At 41.2% G+C, this 20,916-nt stretch overlaps 2 protein-coding genes across 2 annotated transcripts; both read left to right on the plus strand.

The window, feature by feature from the left end:
* The first annotated feature begins 6,502 nt into the window (after positions 1–6,502).
* Positions 6,503–11,006, plus strand: spo11 (SPO11 initiator of meiotic double stranded breaks). The gene is made up of 12 exons (XM_079558485.1): positions 6,503–6,647; positions 6,720–6,808; positions 7,045–7,111; positions 7,179–7,287; positions 7,784–7,870; positions 8,541–8,577; positions 8,651–8,760; positions 8,847–8,946; positions 9,853–9,890; positions 10,228–10,304; positions 10,552–10,663; positions 10,791–11,006. The coding sequence occupies exons 2-12, from the start codon at positions 6,745–6,747 to the stop codon at positions 10,908–10,910; spliced, it is 921 nt and encodes a 306-aa protein (XP_079414611.1). The 5' UTR covers positions 6,503–6,647; positions 6,720–6,744; the 3' UTR covers positions 10,911–11,006.
* A 5,538-nt stretch (positions 11,007–16,544) lies between these two features.
* On the plus strand, positions 16,545–19,880 carry LOC306964916 (dual specificity protein phosphatase 7-like). The gene is made up of 3 exons (XM_079559085.1): positions 16,545–16,925; positions 17,602–18,024; positions 18,542–19,880. Exons 1-3 carry the CDS (start codon positions 16,559–16,561, stop codon positions 18,850–18,852), a joined length of 1,101 nt encoding a protein of 366 aa, XP_079415211.1. The 5' UTR covers positions 16,545–16,558; the 3' UTR covers positions 18,853–19,880.
* The last annotated feature ends 1,036 nt before the right edge of the window (positions 19,881–20,916 follow it).

Consider the following 20,916-nt stretch of genomic DNA (forward strand, 5'->3'; position numbering starts at 1 on the left):
CTGTTCCAAACCAGTTCAGAGCCAAGAACTGTGTCGGTCTATTTGACACAAGGAATAATGTTTTGTTTTTTTCATAAAACAGGTGGGACATACATGGCTGTGCAGTACAACCAAAATAGGAACAGTCACAAAGAGAACAGCCAACGTCTTGCTTGTACAGGTGCACAACAAATACTTCGGATCACATGGTTGACACATTGTTTTTTGATGTCCAAAATGCGGCTGGTGTGTCACTCACAAAATCATTCCTCCTTCACATGCTATTTTTGAAGTTGGGTGTGGGCGTGAGGGATATTTGTGACACAGGCAAAAGATGCGCAGACAACGAGCAGATGCGGCGCAGGGGTGCACATGTTTGGCAGCTGCTTCCCCCTGGCCCCAGCACCTCTTAAACACCACACTTTAATGGAGCGCTCTTGACCCTCTCTCAGCTCTAGCGGACGGCTTTCAGATGGTTCATGCACAAAGCAGGAACAACAACCAACAAAACGCTTAAAGCCTCGAAATCAAAGCGCAAGACTCTGAGTTGTGGCTGAGATGTTTCAGTCTATGGCCTGCAGCTCGCCAGGTGATTTTTATGATAGTAAAATTGGACTTCAATGGCAGAGCTATGGGAGTCCGCCAGACGGCTTAAACCATGATTGCAAACAGAAGAGGGGAGGCTAAGGCATGTCTTGGGGTCCTCTGCACTTACCTCACCTTCCTGCTCGTTTGAGGTCTTCAAAGACACTCCACTGGTTAAAAGCCTGAAAGCCCACATTGCCCTTCGTCACTCACTGTGTATACCTAATGCTTTACTTTGTCTTAACTGGTCCTTCAGTAGTAGCCTGTAACATATAAACAGTCCTATCCGGTCTCTCCGATTGAATCAGCTAATGGCCGCAGGTGTTTACGTTACAACAGTTTCCGACAGCGGACTTAAAAGGAACCAGCCATAACTTTACATTGTGCATGCTTTCTCTTTCTCTCCAGTTTCTGTTGTCCCTCACCTCATTCTCTCTTATCACTGATGAGTCTGAGAGGTCAAACTTGAACAGGTTTATCCTCCAGCAACCCCAGTGCCCAAAGAGGGGCTGACAGCCCTCGGGCAGGACAATAGGGAACAGACCCCTCTTTGTTTGGACTTCCATTGGCCGCAGTGACAGTCCCAGTAAACAGTACACAGGGCACAGACTGGGTGAGCTACACTGAGGAACACATAAGCTGATTAAAATCGAGGGGTTAGGCCTTCTTAAGATTAGATTAATTGATGATAAAAAGTCAGATTTCTGACGCAACCATTGTGTTTAAACCTATGGATTTATTTGATACATGATAACAAGTTGTTAGGCTATACTAGTTTCTAAACAGAAAAAACAGCACTTTTCACAGTCCGGACAGAGTTTCATTCCTCCCCATCTGACCAGTTATCTCTATTAAAGTGCGCAAAGCATGTGGTCAGAGGTCAGATTAATATTTATTTCATGTGTTCCCTCAGCGAGCAGCAGGAGCGCTGCTTTGAAGGTCTGGAGACAGATGACAAGGAGGAGAAGGCCCTAGGAACACACAGTACATTAAGTATTTTCTTAAGGTAAAGCGAGCCTCACATAAAGCAGTGTGAGGTGGAGGTGCAGACACAGGAGACTGAGGAGAAGGAGGAGGTGCAGACTTTTCCCCTCTCTTTCTGTCTGCCCAGATCTGCCCACAGCTAAACCCTACTGTGTGCCTTCTACACAACCTTAAAACAGTCGACCCAGGTGGAGTTGAGCTATTGCAAATGTTCATTTTCTGGTGTGTCACACTTCCATGGGCCTCATGAACATATGAGGCACATCGGCGAGACAGAAGAACAAAGGGAGGGAGCGGTAAAAATGCTTTAAATGCTTAATGCTTGATTTGGTGTCAATGATATTTTCAATTTGCTCAATAATTACAGTTATGCATTTGTAATTGTGTTTACCTTAAGTTAATTTGTATTGAGACACTGTTGAGCTTGTCAATATATTATTTGATAGAGACTGGCAATGGAGATATAAAACCAGCGATCAACCACACAAGAACCCATCAGCTCTGCAGTTACTCTGGAAACCACTCTGACAGCATCTCTGGTTGCTTTTGCCAAACCAAAATTTAGAATGCAGCAGTACACTTCCCTCGATCGTGCTCCATGGCTCGGCTACAGGCTTACTGAACAGAATCAAAGGTTCGATAGCAATGGGCTTCAGGACCATTGGAAACATCAGGTTGCCCCAGGCCAGTGTGTTTTCACACTTTGAGCCCACATGTGCCAGAATCATGAAGCATGGTTCCGACCACCCAACTATTGCCATCCTTTTGTCTGAGCGAAGGGCCACATGATGGAAGGCTGCAAGGCAAGCCCTATACCCAATGGCTTGATGTCATCGGGTGTGCCCATGGAGAACTTGGAGTTGCTGTGGAAGCTGCGGCCACAAGATTTCCAGGATTGTGGAAAAGGTTTGTCATCCGTACTGAGTTGTTTTAAATTCAAGATGTGTTGTCTCTCGTCCGAAAGACTTCTCCAGCTCATGTGGACAGCATGAAACATACTGATAACTTGAGGAAGGCCTGTGAGCCGAAACGCGTTGGCTTTTTAATCCAGTTAGCCATGTATAGTAAAGGCTTTTTAACTTTTTTAACCTTTTTGAGTGCCTCAGTTTTTTGCCTTTTCATTTGTTAAGAATGAACCCTAAAAGGAGATGATTTTGAACATATTATAAACAAAGACTTTATATCCAAGCAGCACTACAAATAAAGTTTTGAATACTGTTAACTTTTTAACTGTAGTTTGTCTTTACCTGTAGTCATCATGTTAGCCTCGCATAGACACAGTAGCTTGACTGTAATCCATCTCCCTCCGTGGTCATCAGAAATCATTGCATGATATCTGGTAAGACAGACAAACACTTTATTTTAGTTAGGTTCTTGCAACTCAGTGGCTCTATGGCAGCAGGATGTTATCACTGAGTTCAGGCCTTGACACGGTGCTGGTCTCCCTTTCCCACCACGTACTTATCACCCTGCATTACTGAAGTGCGAGGGCCTGATAAAGCTCCTTCCCGATCTGTGCTGCTTTGGGCTCTGCTCCCATTTAGATGCTTGTCTCTTCACTAACTGTCTTTGCCCTTTTGACTCTTGCACTCATCACTCAATAGGCCTGTGCTGCCCCGTCAATCACGCCGGAGCGCGGGTGATCAGTCAGCTCCTCTTTAGGTAGATGCTAGTCTTTGGGCCCATTAGAGAAAAAGGCAGACGGGTCCTGGCCAAAATCTGATGAGAACCAGAGGTAGAGCCAGCCTGGGGTAGAAAGAGAAGAGAGAGAGAGAGAGAGAGAGAGAGAGAGAGAGAGAGAGAGAGAGAGAGAGAGAGAGAGGATGTGGTGGGGGTGAGGGTGGGTTAGATGTGCTGAACTATGTGGATTGTGAAGTGGAGGGCGGCTCTGTTTTCTATTTGTGAGGATTAGGTTGACAGATCTGTATTTAGTTTCTTCGGGCCTCTAGCAGCAGCTAATCCCCCTCACCTGCAGCGGGACGCCCCCCTACTCCTTTCCTCTGACCCCGCAGCATCCGACCCCCCCATACATGCTCCCCCCCCCCTCGATCCTGAAACAAACACTCATCCCGAGACGAGCACATGACTCGGTGCACTCTGTCCGCTCAGGTTAGGGCCTCACACTACACACAAATCTTTCTTGGACCAAAGGAGCAGCAGGGGTCCCGACATCAGTAGAACAGGAGTCGTAACGGAGGTGGGGGGGTGGGCTGGGACTGGGACACGGCTAACCTGCGATCCCCTGTGTTAACATTGTTTTAGCGCGGGTGAAGGGTTGTCGCTCTTTGCTTACAGATAGCAATTACTCAGAAATTAAGAGCCATTACTACGGAAGGAGCTTGTCAAAGTCACTCAAGGGAGAGAAGAGGACCTTTAGTAAAGCTGCTCATTAGGAAATATTCAGGGTCAGGTCAGGGCCACGGACCTTTTCTCTTTAGATCCTGGCTCCCACACACTCCGTCCAGGTATTCACACTGTGAGGGAAAAACTATAGTGCCTTTGCAAACACACGCAGCGGGTTGGCCAGACACTTGGGGTGATTGAGTGCTTTATAATCATGGCTGTACTCACAGGTTCACTGAGATCCATCACGCTGACACCCATTTTAGTCACATCCATCCACATCCAGCTTGAAGTCCATGTTTGAGAATTATGTTTTATAGGTAGTTGAAACAATACAGGTTTTTGCATGAGCAGGCGATTGAATGGTAAACTACGCCAATAAGCAAACATACATGGGTTACAACTATTGACTACACTACATATAGAAATTCCAAGTTTGTGAACACTGAAGTCCACCATCATGATTCATTTAGTACAGTTGAGTAAGTTTATAAATTTACAGAAAACATTACAAAAGAAAAAAAAAAGGATTTCTAAGGCCTCTATGTTTGGTTATGTTTACAGTATATTGAACTGTTTGTAAGGATGAACAAAGATACCTTTATTTCAGATGGTTGATTATACAACTAACTTAACTATGTAAATTGTACCTTTCTAGACATAGTTCTTGATCAAACCGATCCTTTGAATTCATTGACACAAACTGAAGCACACAGAGTCATTGAGGAGACACACCTTTGGACAAGTAACAGCAAGCTCTTGTAAAGGGTCTTATTACTGAATACCACAAAGAGATTTCCTTAAGCGCCACAAGAATAAGCCAAACCTAAGAAGCCCACTAAACCACTCACTGGCACAAAGTGTGGGACTACTAACCTTGACTTGAACAAAGACTAGGTGCATTGGGGCATCTGCGAAATCTGAACCCATCTTTTGGATGAATGGAGTCTAAATAAAGAAAAAGAGATGTTAGTAGTTCATTGTTATAGGCATCGTAAAGTATGAAAAGATAAGACTTTATTGATCTCACTGTAGATAATGTGTCACAGCTCTAAGTGCAGTTCGTTGAAAATGTGCAATCAGTGATCATATTATTTGAAAATTAACAGTGTGGAGAAGCAGCCAGATTACAGTGCAGCTAATATAACGTTAGCTTCCCTAAACTAATTTAGGGAACATGGGATTAAAGAAGTAGCAAACATCCAAACTGGACTCAGTGAACATTACTGTGTCAAAAAATACAATTTTATTAAACTTGGATCACCTACCGGTCCCTGAAGTCTGTTGGTACTAGACCTTCGCGGAAAAAACAGACACGTGACTTTCTTTCTTGTGACGTCATAGCTAATCAGCACCGTAGCCTAGCCAGAGCGCGCGCCTAGTAAGACAAAAACATTATTGTATTTTTTTTAAAGTATGGCTTCTGAACTATTCTTAGAAGTAGACAAACTTCGAACCCAGATGCTAATTAATGTAGAGCTAATGGCAGACCAGCGAGTTGACGTGGTACATAATGAGTAAGTAAATGCTAAGCTAGTAGGCTAATGGCTAATTTACTACTCAATTCTGCTTGTGTGTCAGCCATATGTTTGCCTCTTCCTGACCTGTCGTTCATGTGAATTATTTAAATAACAGGTTTCAAGATGTTATAATACATAAATATAGTGTTAGCTGTCAATTATTATCTAGATCTGGGGGCTCTTTGATATGAATTAAAGTGTATTTTAAGACAGACCAAATGTCATCATAGATTGCTTCGGAATTCACTACCTTTGTTTAATGTCAGAATTCATGTTAATATAATTGTACATTTTGTTCTATTTTGGAAATGTGTATTTTAAAAACTTCTCGGGACAGCCTTGGCTAGAAATTGCAAGTAAAAGCACATCATCCCACCCCAATACAAAGAATATCAGAATTATATTTTCCTAGTATGCATGTACACCCTGACTTGAATTGTGAAGGTTCTGTTTGTTTGTTTGTTTGTTTGTTTGTTTGTTTGTTTGTTTGTTTGTTTGTTTGTTTGTTTGTTTGTTTTAATATAGGTGTAAAATTAAGCTTCTTTCTCATGAATGGAGAAGAATAGTGGCCTCAACAGAAAGATGTTATTTTATTATTTGTCTACTTTGCAGAAGTGAAGTTCTTGCCCTCATTGAAGACATCATCCTGAAGATTGTAATTAGTCTGTCCAAAGACGAGGCGCCCGTCCTGTCTCTGCCCAATAGGTCCAGCTGGGTCAACGTCAGGTATCACTGCAGTTCTCGCTCCACCCTGTGCTTCACTACCTTCACACGCACTTGACTGTATGGAGCACATGCAATTCACTTTGGCTCCTTAAAGATAAACACAAGTAGGCCGGTTGTGTAAAGAAATAAATAAACGTTTACTTAATTCGTCATTTCGAGAGGTCAGGCCACACAAGATGATGTTTAATGTCCTTCAAGATGGAGACGCACTCTTTAGCGCTGTCTGAATTTGTTCAAGAGGTGTTTGAAGACTGTGTAGACACCCAAATGGTAAAAGTACTAATTTTAGCATCAGGCTTTAAGATCAAATGGCTTCCTTCTCCTTGAACGATCTGATAAGAGACTGAAACTTGCGTGCGCGCACACACACTCTCGAGGCTGTATGCTCAGAACAAACACGCTGTCTCGTCTTGTTTAAATCAACCCTCCCTGCAACTTAAAACACATTCTTGCTCAGCATTTTTAAATACAGGTTGCCCAAGGCGGTGGGAATTTTTAGGTGCCTTTCAGGTGGTGGATCTAATTTTCTTCCGCACACAAGTTGTTTATATTTCTTCTCGGCTTACTTTGGTCTCGTTCCAGGTTTGACAGTACTGTAGGACTTCAGATGAATTCGGAAACCACATTCACCACCGTCAAGAGCGACTCTCCAGCCTCCATCACTAAATTTGGTGGGAAGAAACTTTCATTTGTTGGAGTCCATTTTTGTAGCTAATTTATCTCAACATCTGTATTGAAGTGAACATGCTGTAGTAAAAGTCAGTCATTGTTTCGAAAGACGATTTCACAACAAACAAAACATGAAGCCCAGATCTCTGCGTGTACACAAGGGCTTTGTTATTGGAAACAGAATTGTCTTTTGTGTCTAAGTGTTTAAATAAAAAGTGTTTCTATTTTATGTTTAAAGCTCAAATTGTCAAGATCCTCTCAGTGATTTACAAACTAATACAGAGCAACACATATGCCACTAAGAGGTACTGAACTCTATTGTCTAACACATTTTCAGTGAAAATGGGCATATCACATGTTTTATTCCCACAGAGACATCTACTACAATGACACGCAGCTGTTTGGTTCACAAGCAAAAGTTGATCATATTGTGGATGATATATCCTGCCTGCTGAAGGTTCCGCGTAGATCCCTACATGTGGTAACAAGACTATGCTTAGTTTAAAAATATTTGGAAATTGTTTTACAAAGAATTAACTGCATCTGTATTGTTATTTTATGTATGGAACCTTATTTATTACAAGAATAGGCCACCGTTTTTACGTACTGAAATATGTTCTTACCTTAGCTTAGACGAGTTGATGCGTACCTGTCTGGTTTTTGTGCGTGCGCTCAGTCACGCAAATGTTGTTAGCCTTCAGCCTCTCCTGGCATAGGTGTAGCCCCAAACTGGAGTGAAATTAGAAGCTGCAAAGCTGTTCCACGTTTTCCCTCTTTAAATTAAACATGTCGATTTTCTAAGCGGATAAAAAGGGGCACTCTATTGTGAGGCTGGGAGAGACTAAATGTTAACATTTGCGTGACTGAGCGCACGCAACAAGACCAGAGAAGTTATGCATCAACTCGTCTAAACTCAGATAAGAACACATCTCAGTATGTAAAAACGGTGGCTTTTAAGAAGTACATATTTTGTTTAGCTGGCCACATCCAAAGGTCTGATCACGGGGGATCTTTGCTACTTGGAAGAAGATGGGACCAGGATTGACTGCCGCTCAAGCACTACAGTAACCGCTATATATTTCAGTTTTTCAGTGTAGGGATGGACAAAACAAAAATTTACTCGTGATCTGTGCAAGTTACACTCTCCCAAATGGCAAGAGATAGCTATATTGTGATTCAGAGGTTTTTTGTTTCCTAACATATTTGTAATATCCTAATTCTTCACGGGGACAAGTTTAAAGGCACATTTCCGGTTCACTGTCACAGAAATGCGAGAAAACTAGCCTGCAAGTTAATTAAATGTATACATATGCTTTATAATTAGATGCACAGTATTATTTCATCAAATTTCTGAGTTGACAATAAGGAGGACAAAACAAATTCTGTTCCACTACTAGAATAAAATCAGCCAAGGGCCTTTAAGCCAATATAAAGCTAAGTTGTGTGACCATTGACCAAGGTTCTAAGATCTAAGATATTTCCCCCGCTTCTTTTTCCAGATTTCAGATTGCATCACAAAATTCTAGAGAAGCCTGTAGTATTATATGGATTGAGCAACTAATAAGGCCCAGATTAACCATTTGTAAATTTTCTTTTGGGTATCTCTTAGAAATATTAATCAGTTCTTTCAAACTGAACACCTTCACCCCATGTATGTGTAGAGTGTAGGTCAGATACTGAAAATGACCTAAATAAAATACAGTACATGGTAAAGTTCAGTGTTTATGCTTATAGGCGTTTCCCGTTTCTTCGAATATTGGTGGAATAAAAAGTATCCTTTCACCCTGTAAGCGTAAATTCAAATTTCTACAGCACATCTATTGTACATACTTAAAACTGTACAGATATTGTATCTTCTGCCAAATTTGTGCTCATTGTTGAAAAAGATGCAACATTTCAGAGACTGTTGGATGACGACTTGTGCTCTAAGCTTGCACCTTGTATCATGATTACGGTGAGCTAATTCTTTCACCATACCACCTTCCAGGCTTTAAATACCAGGCTCAGCACGTGCTAACAGGTGTGCTCTCGGCCAATCAGGGAAAAGGAGTCCCAGATGTCAACAGCCGGCTGATGGTGAGAAAGCTCTGGGACGCACTGCACGTCCCCATCTTCGCCTTGGTGGACGCCGACCCATATGGTACGCTCACATGCCCTAGAGCTGTCACAGTATTATTATATTGAACATCTCTGAAAGTCTAAAAAAAAATATTATGAACTTGTAAGTATCGAGAACACTGTTGCCAATACCATTTTTTGTTCTTAACTGAATGGACTCATCCATATCTTCTGTATTTGTCACGTGGCACATAACAATGACATATAGAGAAAAGTCAAAACTTGTAGAAATTGCATAATGAGTGACATGTTTTTAAGGTTTTCAGTCCTCCCCAGCTCGTTTGGTGTCTTACCACATAGGTTAACACAATGTTTCCCACCTTAGCGGAGCAGATTAAGCAAAAATATCTTTCACTTTGTGATATAAGCGGTAATTGAATACTATTTCTTTTGTCACTACTCTGAAATACATATACCATTTACAGCATAGGTATCATTAGAATCATTCTAGGAAGATGGCACCCAAATTACAAGGCAGCTAGTACGACAGCATTCATGTCAAATTTGCTGCCTGTGTCAAAGTGAACGATTTAGCCCAAAGATTGGAATATTGTGTCCAAGAGATAAAAATACTCTTCATTTTATAGTTTGTAGTATGACTGTAATTGTAGTTTTTTGTGTCAGACCTAAACCCTACAGACTGATATCTCTCCTTATCTCAGACTGGAGGCTCTGCTTGTGTCACAAGGCCCTAAACTATTTGCACCTGCCCTGGAGTTGGACGCCGCGTTGCTTAGTCTGGCTTTTGTTTCCGCTGGTGTGGTCTGTCTTTAGAGCAGGATGGCTCGGTTTTCATACCTCTGTTTCCCCTCCGCATGGCGGGACACATGTGTAATGCTTTACTTTGTTCTCGAACCCCTGTTACACGTCTGCGAGGGGTAATTGCTCTGGTATGTCAGTGATTGCTGCGCTTCTGTCTCTTTCCCAGGCATCGAGATCATGTGCATCTACAAGTATGGATCCCTGGTGAGTCCTGCGTATTTCTTTTAGTGTGTCCTGTTCAGTGTCTGTCTGTAAGCAGTATATAATTATGCCCCTTTTTAAGTAGAAACCAATTATCCCTTCCAGATTATTTAAAGTGACATTTATGCAGTGAAATTGTTGAATGATTTGGCTGGCATGGCCTCCGCTGATTTCCGCTGTTTGTAATCATCTCTGTTTATTTTCTATATCGTGAACATGTGTTGGGCCAAAACCGCATAATGTAATGTACGGGGCAGTGTGTTTATTTTAGCCATAGTCTCTGCTTTGCATTTGATTCACTGTATATGTAAGTGTGCGTATTGCATGGGTTTTTCCACAGGCCATGTCATTTGAGGCTCGCAGTCTGACCGTCCCCAGCGTTATGTGGCTAGGCCTCCTCCCCTCTGACCTACAGAGGTTTGGACTCGACATTTGCTACTTCCTATTTCCTCCGTCTGCCTCTAATTGGGATTATATTCTGGGGGATATTTAACTTGTTTGTTTTGGTTTCTGTTGCTGTTGCCCTCTTGTTTTTTTCTCCTTCTGAGTGCATTTTAAATATAATCTTTCTTGACCAATTTGGGCGAAAAGGGGCTGTTTACATGCATTAAGTCTGAGCCTCTGGTGTGGCCCCTGGATGTCACTTCTTCATATTCTTGAGCAGGTTGCGAGTTCCTGAGAACGCTCTTATTCCTCTCACGAAGAAGGATGAAACCAAGCTCAACAGCCTCCTTAAACGACCCTATCTCCAAAACCAACCGGACTGGCAGAAAGAGGTAAGGAAAATTATACACATTTTCTGATTTGTTATTTTCCTCAAAATGAATTACAATATTTGTGATTCTCAATAACAATGTTTCCAGATTTGGTGGCACTTACACAGAGCATTTGTTTTCATTGTAGATAGAGCTGATGCAGCAGTCCAAGTCGAAGGCAGAAATCCAGGCGCTCACAGCCATTGCCCCAGATTTTCTCTCTAGCGTCTACCTGCCCAACAAGCTGCGCTACGGCGGCTGGGTGTAAGCGCGATGGTGCCATCTTGTGGACTGAAGTAGAAAAGAAGACAGATTTGTCATGCCATGGTTTTACTTTCTGTTTTTGTTCTTGTGGGTATAGACATCGAGTGTTTTGAACATGTATTACTGAATGCTATGTTGGACTAAAAGTTACATTATTTAGATTCAAAGTTTAGGGTTTTGCTATGTAAAATATTAAAAGAGACATTCCATTAAACCGTCCTTGACAGATACTGTATCACCGTTGACTATGACATTTTTTTTTCTTATTTACAAAGATGATGCAAAACAAGAAGGACGACCACACATAGGAGGATGTTTAAGTTTTTAGAGTTCATAAGAGATGGGTCTGTTTGGTGCTGTAATGTTTACTTAGACAAACGTGAACATTACTTGTATGTTTTAAAGGTTGGAAATCTATTTAACAAATTCTATAAGAACGTCTGTCATTTACAAAACCTAGAGATATCTCACCCCCCCGACATTAGTCAGTTCAAACATATTATCATCTTCAAGGTTTCAATGTTTTAAGTTGTAACTAAATTAGAGGTTCTTTATTCAGGAGCTGTATACCCTCTCGAAGAAATGTTTTCACATCGGACCTTTGAGGATGAGGCGCATGCAGAAGGGCCCACAGGAGGAAGGGCTGGAGAAAGTCAGTCATGCATAAAATGGACAGTATCTCTGTACCCTGGGTGAGGCTTTTTCTGAAATCATGGGAAAAACAACACTTTAAAGAATAATGTCACTATTTTGTAAATGCATCACCACAGTATTTATTTTACTTTTCTAATGATAATAATAATACAATACTGAGCATTGAATGTTGACAAATCTGACTTAACAATTTTTTTGTTTTTTTTTTACTTTTGTTCCTTCCTCTTTTCTTTTGATCATTGTATTGCAGTTAATTCAGTATTGTTGTTGCTCCACCTACACCTTCACAATTGTAAGATAGCAATATTAGAAAATAATCAAAGACTTATGATGTCAAACAAGTCAGTTAAAATGCTTATTTGGACTTAAAAGTTATGTTATTATCCCAGTATAGGTTTATTAACCTCATTTGTATTCCTTTTAGACATTGTGTGGGCAGCTACATCACGAGCAGTGCAGCTCTGGTCGCTACGGTGCCGTCCTAAGCTGCAGGTTTCATCTTCACCAATCCTGAAAACAGATGGGGCCAAGCCCTGAGGCGGAAACAACTGAGGAGCATCACTGCTGTACCAGCTCCTGATGGAGTCACGTCTCCCTGTGGTCCACTGCCCAAGCCACAACATCCCAGTCAGTACGGAAAAAGTGACACATGTCAGGACCATGTAAGAGGGCAGGAGGCAAGAGCTCTATGAACAGTAACTAATGTTTTTGCACAACTTGTAAAACAACAGTAGCTTTGTTATTTTTGTGTGTGATATTTCTCATGCATTTCTTTTTTAAATGTTATAACACATTTTGCAGTTTATGTACCATCTTGACCCTGTAAAACTGCATAACATGCATGCAGATCCTTAATACCAAATACTGCTAAATGGGAAGAGCTGCTGCACATTGTCCCACCACCACATCACATGGCACAAATGATGAACTGCAGTACGTTGAACTGTCTGTTATTTATAAACGTTAATGACACTTTTTCTAGTCATGTTTTTTCAGGCCTGTCTATGTTTAATCTACAGATTGTTTGGTGAAGACTTGGAAAGAGCTGAGCCTGCCTTTAACACCACACTCCTCAGCTGAGTGTGTGTTCTGTGAAAGCCTCTTCACTTTGACCTCATGAATGAACTGAAAAAGTTTCACTTCAGGCATCAATTAAAGGTAACTTGCGCTAGCATGACACACCGTTTATCTCACTACTAAACCTGTTGATAAACTGATTTTTTTTTTTTTTTTACAACAATGTGTGTAGGTTCTTAAATTAGATGAAGACAGCATGACTCATTGCGCCCTTAGCATGTCCAAATTAGTAAACAGAAAACCATGTCAATAATAAAATCCAAGGAGGTGCCGTTAAAAACTTTTTAATGAGTAAAAAAGACACAACAAAACAGACAGAGGTTTACAAATAAAGGGTAGCAAAGCTCCCCCACAGTGTGCAGCGTCATAATGTACTGTAGTGAACCATTACCAAACAAAATATGACAAAAGCCAATACCAAAAAACATAACAAAATTACCAAAAAACTACCAAACATAATTTGTGGCATAAACCAATCAGAACCAAATAGAAAGAAATTATGGCAAAAACGAATAAACATTGACAAAACAAAAGTAGAATTTAGGCTCCTGTTTATTAGCAGGAATTTAAGATAAACAACAAAGATGTTTTGAAGGTTTTAAATTCAGAAAGGCCAAGCTTAAATGTTCTGACACTGACATGCAAACTTTACTTCAAAGCACTGAAAAACGTTACCATTCAATCAACATTGTGGAGAGTCCGATTGAGAGTCCGTCTCTAAGGTCATCTCCAGATTTCATTCACAAAGTGCTTTTTTAAATTCGCATTTCAACCACATGGGGGCGCACGTGTCATCTTCCTGTTGATCTAAGAGGCTGTTACATCAGGTGCACCCTCCCTCCGCAAATGACTCACAGCTGCTACGAACTACTTTCAGAGTAAACCACTAGATGGTAGTGATAGGCAACAGGATATTGCTTAGTGCACTGAGAAGATAAGATATAAAGGAAATTGATGCAGGCATTTCTTTATCTTAAAGTATCCGGTTATGTTGCTACATTAAAGGATGTGGTTTAAATGTGTGTTGTAAGGCTCTTTAATACATATTACTAACACCGGCTATGATAAGAAACAATAAAGCTTTTTCAATGGAGTGGAAAAGCTGTTCATGTGTGTTATGCCTAGTTACCCAATATCAGCGACGGTATTATAGAGGGATGCCTCATGCCAGGTAACACACAAGTACCTAGGATCCTGTCTACTAGATCCAAAGCCATTGCTCTCTCTTCTCTTCCTCTCACTCACTCTCTCTCTCTCTTCTCCCTCTTTCACTCTCTGTTTCTTTATGCCTTCTCTCCCCCTCTCTTCTCTTCTCCCTCTTTCCCTCTCTCTTCTCCCTCCCTCTCTCTATTCTCTATCTCTTCTCTCCCTGTCTTCTCTCCCTCTCTATCTTCTCCCTCTCTCACTCTTTCCCTTCTCTCCCCCCCTCCCTCTATTTTCTCTCTTTTTCCCTGTCTCTCTCTTCTCCCTTCCTCTCTTCTCTTCCTCTCTGTTATGGCCAATTCACTCTGAGTCCTTTGTAAGATGTTACATAACGAACATGGATAGCGGTGGTGGAGGGGAAATAAAGCAGTCAGGTGACCACCAGTATCATTTAAGTTCACGGCAAGAGTAAATTTAGCGTCAGATTCACTTTTAAGGAGCTGATGATGATGCTTGAAGACATCTGCAATTCAGTGACACATGAGAATGAGCATTTTACATTAAGTTTGCCAATGCTGGTTTTCAGACAAACACAACATAGACCCACAGTAGTCGTCGTAGTCTACAGTACTGCATTTTGTTCAGGCTGGATGACATTTGTGGGTATTCCTTTTTGGTATTTCCTCCACCTGGAAAGAACATGACACACCTGCCTATTGATATTATGCCTTTTGTCACACGGCATAGGAAAGTCATTATATGCAATTATGCGTGGATTGACCTTATTGTAGAGATGTGGTGTGATTATGCTGTTGATTTTATGGGTGTATTACAGGACGGTGGCACCAATTGAGATATTTTTTTCTTTTAAACAGTAACATTTGAGAAAATGTTAACAGCAAAGCTTTCAGGGGAATCATTTGCTGAGGTCTAAACGATGGAAGAGTTTGCATTTTATAGAAGAAAAAATCCATGAAACCTCATGGATAAACGATATTTTGCTGTTTGCAAATGGTACTGTTCTCCCATAATAAATGCTCCAATTGCAATTGGCTAAAGGCGACCATTAAAATAGCTTTTTAAATTTTATTGCGATCAACCTTGCAAGCCTGGCGTATTAAGTGAAGTGGTGGTGATATTGGAGGCTGCTGGTACGTTGCCTGTGTGTCCATGATCCGTACATGGCTAAAGGCGATTGTGTGTTTGTAAAATGTGCAGATTTAACTCGATTTCTTGATTCTGTGTTAATCCCGGCGTGCTGCACATCTGCGACTCCCCCGCTCACGTGTGTAGACAGATGATCTGCATGGTCACCCCCTCCCCCTGCCCCCCTTCACGCATGTTTCATGCATTATTTTACACATCAGCAGCAAGCCTGAAGAATGCTGTGGTCTAAAAATGTTTAATGCAGTGGCTGTATGACTGGATAAATGGAAAGATAGATATTTTACCATATGTGCAAAATTGTGTTTTTTGTTTTCCCCGGCCACAAAGTAGCAGCGTGCAGACAGTGGAGTTTCCCTGCCCCAGGACACATACATCAATTTGTCCTTTTTGTTACTGTTCTGTAAACGGAGAAGTTTTTAGCTGTTCTTATGCTGTTGTTCACTTTACTATAATAGATAATACACAAACAGTAGATGCCATTTCTAAACACAACATGGCTCTTTTGATAAATGGATTCATGGGTTAGTGCATGCAAATCAACATTTCACTGACTGTTTAGATTGAGTAATAACTGCTTATTTGGCTTGTGCTATATTGAACAGTCCAGTTGTGTTGATTCACCCTTTTGTTTGAGTTGAATGACTACCTGGATGACTGAGAAACTACATTGTTTTATATTGAACAATGCATTTTCACCATCGTAACAATGTGTCATGATATATTGCAACACTTCATCAAGGACTGAAGTGGTACATTTAGACATTGGAAATCTGTACGCTTTAAAATATATATATATATAATTATTTACCTTCAGTGGCAGTATTGACTTCTCAGGTTTGACTATAATGCTGTGTGGAGCAAAGCACAAGTACTTTGACATGTAATTTGTAGACCATACATAGCCAGCTACACAAGTCACTTGAAGTTACAACGTGTAAAGTGCACTGGCTACAAAATTTAAAGTACTAAGATTTGGTATTAAAAAGTTTATTAGGCCCATGCTGCTTTATGGTTGAGGAGTTACATGTAATCTCCACTAAACAGAACATTTTTTTTTTCTTTTTTTCTAAACAGAACATTAGGCCGATAGTAAATCCAGCCGAGTTACATTGATTCAGCAACAGACAAAATCTATATTGACAAAAATACTTCTCTGAGAAGTTGTTAATGGCAAAGTTGAGCCCTCCTTGCTATGACTTTAAATCACAAGAAATAAACTCCTCCCTCTCGACTTGCTCCACTGTCAACTAAAAGAAAAAAAAGCCTCGTGCGTCGGAATGGTAAAACGACAATGAGCGTAAAGGATTTTTTTTTTTTTGGCACCACAAAGCATTGAACTATTTTTTTAAGTTGTTATTCCAAATTTTCATCGCGTTGACCAGAGTGTGATGAGCTTCACTGGCCACGAGGAAGACTCATACTGTCGGACTGATGGAAAGTAAGAAGAGAAAGGAGGTGAAATCACTTCGCTCCGGCTCAGGCGCTGCGCACCGCTGGGCCAGCACTCAATAACGCTACTTCAGTTCGGCTAAAAATGTAGTTTGTTGTTGTTGTGTGGTAGATAATGTAGTAAGTGTTCGCGCTTTCATGTAGACCATCTCTGAGTCCGATATGTCTAATGAGGCGCACAGTAAAAGCGCGGAATGGCTGCAACTCCAGTTAGAGTCCGGGGGCACTTCTTTGCTCTTGTTGGACTGCCGCTCGCACGAACTGTATGAATCGTCCCACATCGAGACCGCGATCAACTTGGCCATTCCGGGACTAATGCTGCGGAGGTTCAAAAAGGGCAACATACCCATTCGGACTATCATACCCAACAACGAGGACAAGGAGAAGTTCATGAAGCGATGCAACACGGACACTGTGGTGGTGTACGACGAGTGCACGGTGAACTGGCAGGAGAGCGGACCGCCGTGCGTCCTGGGACTACTGCTGCACAAACTCTGGGAAGACGGCTGTCAGGCTTACTACCTGGAAGGTGGGTAGATTTCTGCTGTCTTTCCTACAAACGAGCGTCTCGGGTTATGTAGGATAGTAGAGAAGAGCGCACAAACTTTGACAGCAATCTGGAACTTACTTCGCTTTACGCAGGCTATTTATTGTTTCGTTTTTTTAATAAGTAGTCAGATCTGATATCAAACTAAGTTATTAACATTTGCGGCGATCAAAGGGAGTATGTTTCCCCCCCTATGTCATTGATAGTCTTTACGCTGTTGCTCTTAGTTGTAACATTGTAATAATACCTCTGTGGTACGGAATGCCATTTAGGTCGCTGCTCAATACCGACCCAGTGAAACAAGTTTATGCGTGAAACTTTTGTTAAGTTGTGTTTTTCCCCAATTCTGCCTCCAAGTAAAGAAGTGTCTCCCTGATATAAGTTTGCGTCACTGAGATTCTTAATTAAAATTCCAAAATGGCCGCGCCATGTTTTGCTCCAGCAGGAACAGGCATGCATTTCATGAATGGTATTTGTCAGGGGGCCTTTAGTTTCAGTTGTGACTTGAGATTTAACTCTTTAGGGGTGGATTCACTCTGTAAGGTAGGTGTTTATTATAATTATGATGAAAGTCAGTATATTTTATTTTGTAATTTATCACCTCCTTTATGTTTTGGCTTATGTTTATCACCTCCTTTATATTTTGGCTTATGTTTAGGTGGATTTGGAAAGTTCCACACACAGTATCCAGACCACTGTGAGACGCTCCTGGACAGCCCCTGTCCCACCTCCTCTCCCCCTGTGCTGGGGTTCGGAAACCTCCGGATCAGCTCTGACTGCTCAGATGGAGAGTCTGACAGAGAGCCAAGCAGCGCCACAGAGTCAGAGGAGAGTCCTATCCCCAACAATCAGCCGGCGTTTCCTGTCAAGATCCTGCCGTATCTGTACCTCGGCTGCGCCAAAGACTCCACTAACCTCGATGTCCTGGGCCAGTACAACATTAAGTACATTCTCAACGTCACTCCCAACCTACCCAATATGTTTGAGCACGAGGGCCATTTCAGGTACAAACAGATCCCCATCTCAGACCACTGGAGTGAAAACCTCTCGCAATTCTTCCCTGAAGCAATATCATTTATCGGTGAGTATATGAAGAACTGTTTATTAATTTATGTTTAAACAAGGTTAAATCATTCACACTTATTCCCCCATAACAAGCGTTTTATGTGTTCCAATTTTTCATTCACAAACTCACCACAGCTGTGCTGACACCACAAGCCAGTCTAGTTTGTGTGGTATGGCTTTGTGTCATGAACTAGTTTTTGAAAGGCATTAGCGGTGCAGCACAGGCATATGAAGGAAACACAGTTTCCGCTGCTCACTGCGGCTGTGTTCTACATAAACTCACATGTTGCTGTGCTTACGCAGCCTCAGGCCTCCAGCTCTTGTTTGGTTTACAGTTGTTTGCCCATGTCTGTCTTCAGCAGGATATTAGACACATGACGCGCTCTGTACATTGAGTAAATGAGCGTACGTGTTGCTCACTTCCTGTTTTTACATCTGCAGACAAGCAAACAAGAGTATTTCCTTTACTTAGACCACTTTCCTCAGAAAACTCCAACATACTTTGCTGACCAGTTATCCCATTGTCTCGACAGATGAGGCTCGATCCAAGCACTGTGGCATCCTGGTGCATTGTTTGGCTGGTATCAGCCGCTCCGTCACAGTCACAGTGGCCTACCTGATGCAGAGACTTAACCTCTCACTCAACGACGCATACGACTTTGTCAAGAGGAAAAAGTCCAACATTTCCCCAAACTTTAACTTCATGGGACAACTCTTAGACTTTGAAAGGACATTGGGGCTGCACAGCCCTTGTGATAACCGCTCTACAGGCAAAGAGCAACTGTTTTTCACCACACCGACCAATCACAATGTCTTCCAGTTGGACACACTGGAGTCCACATAAGCACCAATTTCATCTTGAGTTTTTCAACTCAAGCTCAAGACGGTATGGCTATTGCTATCTACCAAATGGAAGAACACTGAATGAAGCTATGTGGAGTGAACAAGCTTTCCTTAACGCCTTAACAGACATTTCTTTTCAGGATTCTCAGTACTCATGAATAATGGACATTTTCTATAACTTTTCTACAATATCTTGGATGTTTGTGACAACGACTGTTATGCTTTTCACCAGCTGTCAAGTGTATGTTGTGGTATTTTCATTATGAATATGCCTTGGCTGTCCAAGGGGAAGCTTAGGCCAGTCCAATTGTTTTCAGGGGACCAATCAAGGATATTGTTATGGTACTCAACTAATGGAAGGAAATAAGCTTTTATTGTAATCAGGCCTTTTATTTGTAATCCAGTACAGTATTTTCTTTGGTCCATTATGATGATTTTTTCTTTTTTAATGATTATGTTGAGATTGCAACCTAAGCATTCCCAAAATTTACATCGTTGTCACTTGCATCACATTATTAGTATTGAGGCCTTGTGTTGACCATAACAAGCTTTGGAATAATGCCTCATCCTGGGTGGAGCACATTATACAATGGGCTGTTGCCATGAATGATCGTAACAAAGATGTAATCGTGATTGGTATAAGAGATAATGGATGTTCACATATGTTTAACGATATCTTTTGCAGCTACAGTTTCTTCGGCACAAAAGCATTAAGGGAAACAAGCTTGATTGAGTTCTCTCCATTACTTGTGTCCAAAAGGATGAGAGAAGGAAAGCTAATTTGGCTAATGTCTAATATATTCATACCTCACAACATTTTCAGGGATTTTTATACTACACTTCTCGTCACAGCCTCTTCATGTACATTCAAGAGCTGTTAGTTTCCTGTTTGTAAAGATGTACATACAAACCTGGTTGCTATGGGGAAAGTTATCTCACTAAGGATGTGAAAATTGCCCTGTCTGACCAATTCTCTAAAGTATATCAAACTAAATGTCCAAGACATTCTGTACAAGTTTATACATCAAATATAATGTATATTTTTACTTGTAGATTGTCTCCTTGTCTTATTATACGTCTAGGATTAAGGGTGATTACCAATGACACAAGCATAAATTACTCTTTATTTAATGGTGAAGTCGTGTGAAAGGGGGTGAAAAATGAGGGCAGATGTTTCTCAAATTATTCAAGCTTGAAGTTCACCAAAATTAGAAACCTTAACGTTAGACTAACTGCTAAATTAAACCAAAGCCGGTAGTTATGTCTGACTAGAAAGTTGTGTACAGTAGAAGTTATTTTTATTTATCGTTAGCCACTTTGTATTACTGCCAAAGAAAGACAAAGATATCAGAAAAAAGACTTTGGAAGCCTCACCAAGATGACTTAACTGAGACAAAAGTACTTTTATTGGTAGTAACAAGCCTTCTGATAGACAACATAGCCAATAACACCTCAGGATGCAGAAGCCTGGAGAGTAGTTGACAGGAGGCTGAAGATATATTTTTTGTGCCGTCGATAGACCTATAGCCAATTTGATACCATTTTAGTCTTCCCACACTATTCAAATTTGACATTGTGACATACTACTTATACTTAAAGGGTGGAAGAAGTTGATTTTTTATTTCCCACCCTATGCAACCCAGGGCTGTAGGTGCGGTCACTTGTCTTGTTTTTTGTTGACTCGGATGCTTGCTTCCTGTCTCCCACAGGCCTTTGACACAGAGGCAAGTGACAGAGCCTGATCTGTCAATAGCAGAAACGCAGACACACCCACGGCCAGTCAGTCAAACAGAGCCCAGAGGAAGAGGAAGATGACACAGCAGCGTCGTGAGCTCTACCCTAGATACAAGGCTGTAGGGGTGGACCACACTGCACACACTGATGATGACAGTTAGCGACACGCAATCATTATACACAATCTAAATGTGGTCTTATCGCATGAGGTTTTAAAGGCAATATCCTGTAAGGGTAAAAAAAAGTACAGGCGGATCTGTCAAAGTTATAAAAAAGAGGAAATTAATGTTCCTTTTTATTTTTTTACACCATCGTGACTTATCTATCTGAC

The sequence above is a fragment of the Gobius niger genome (assembly GCF_951799975.1).
Source record: "Gobius niger genome assembly, chromosome: 6".
Lineage (NCBI taxonomy): Eukaryota > Metazoa > Chordata > Actinopteri > Gobiiformes > Gobiidae > Gobius > Gobius niger.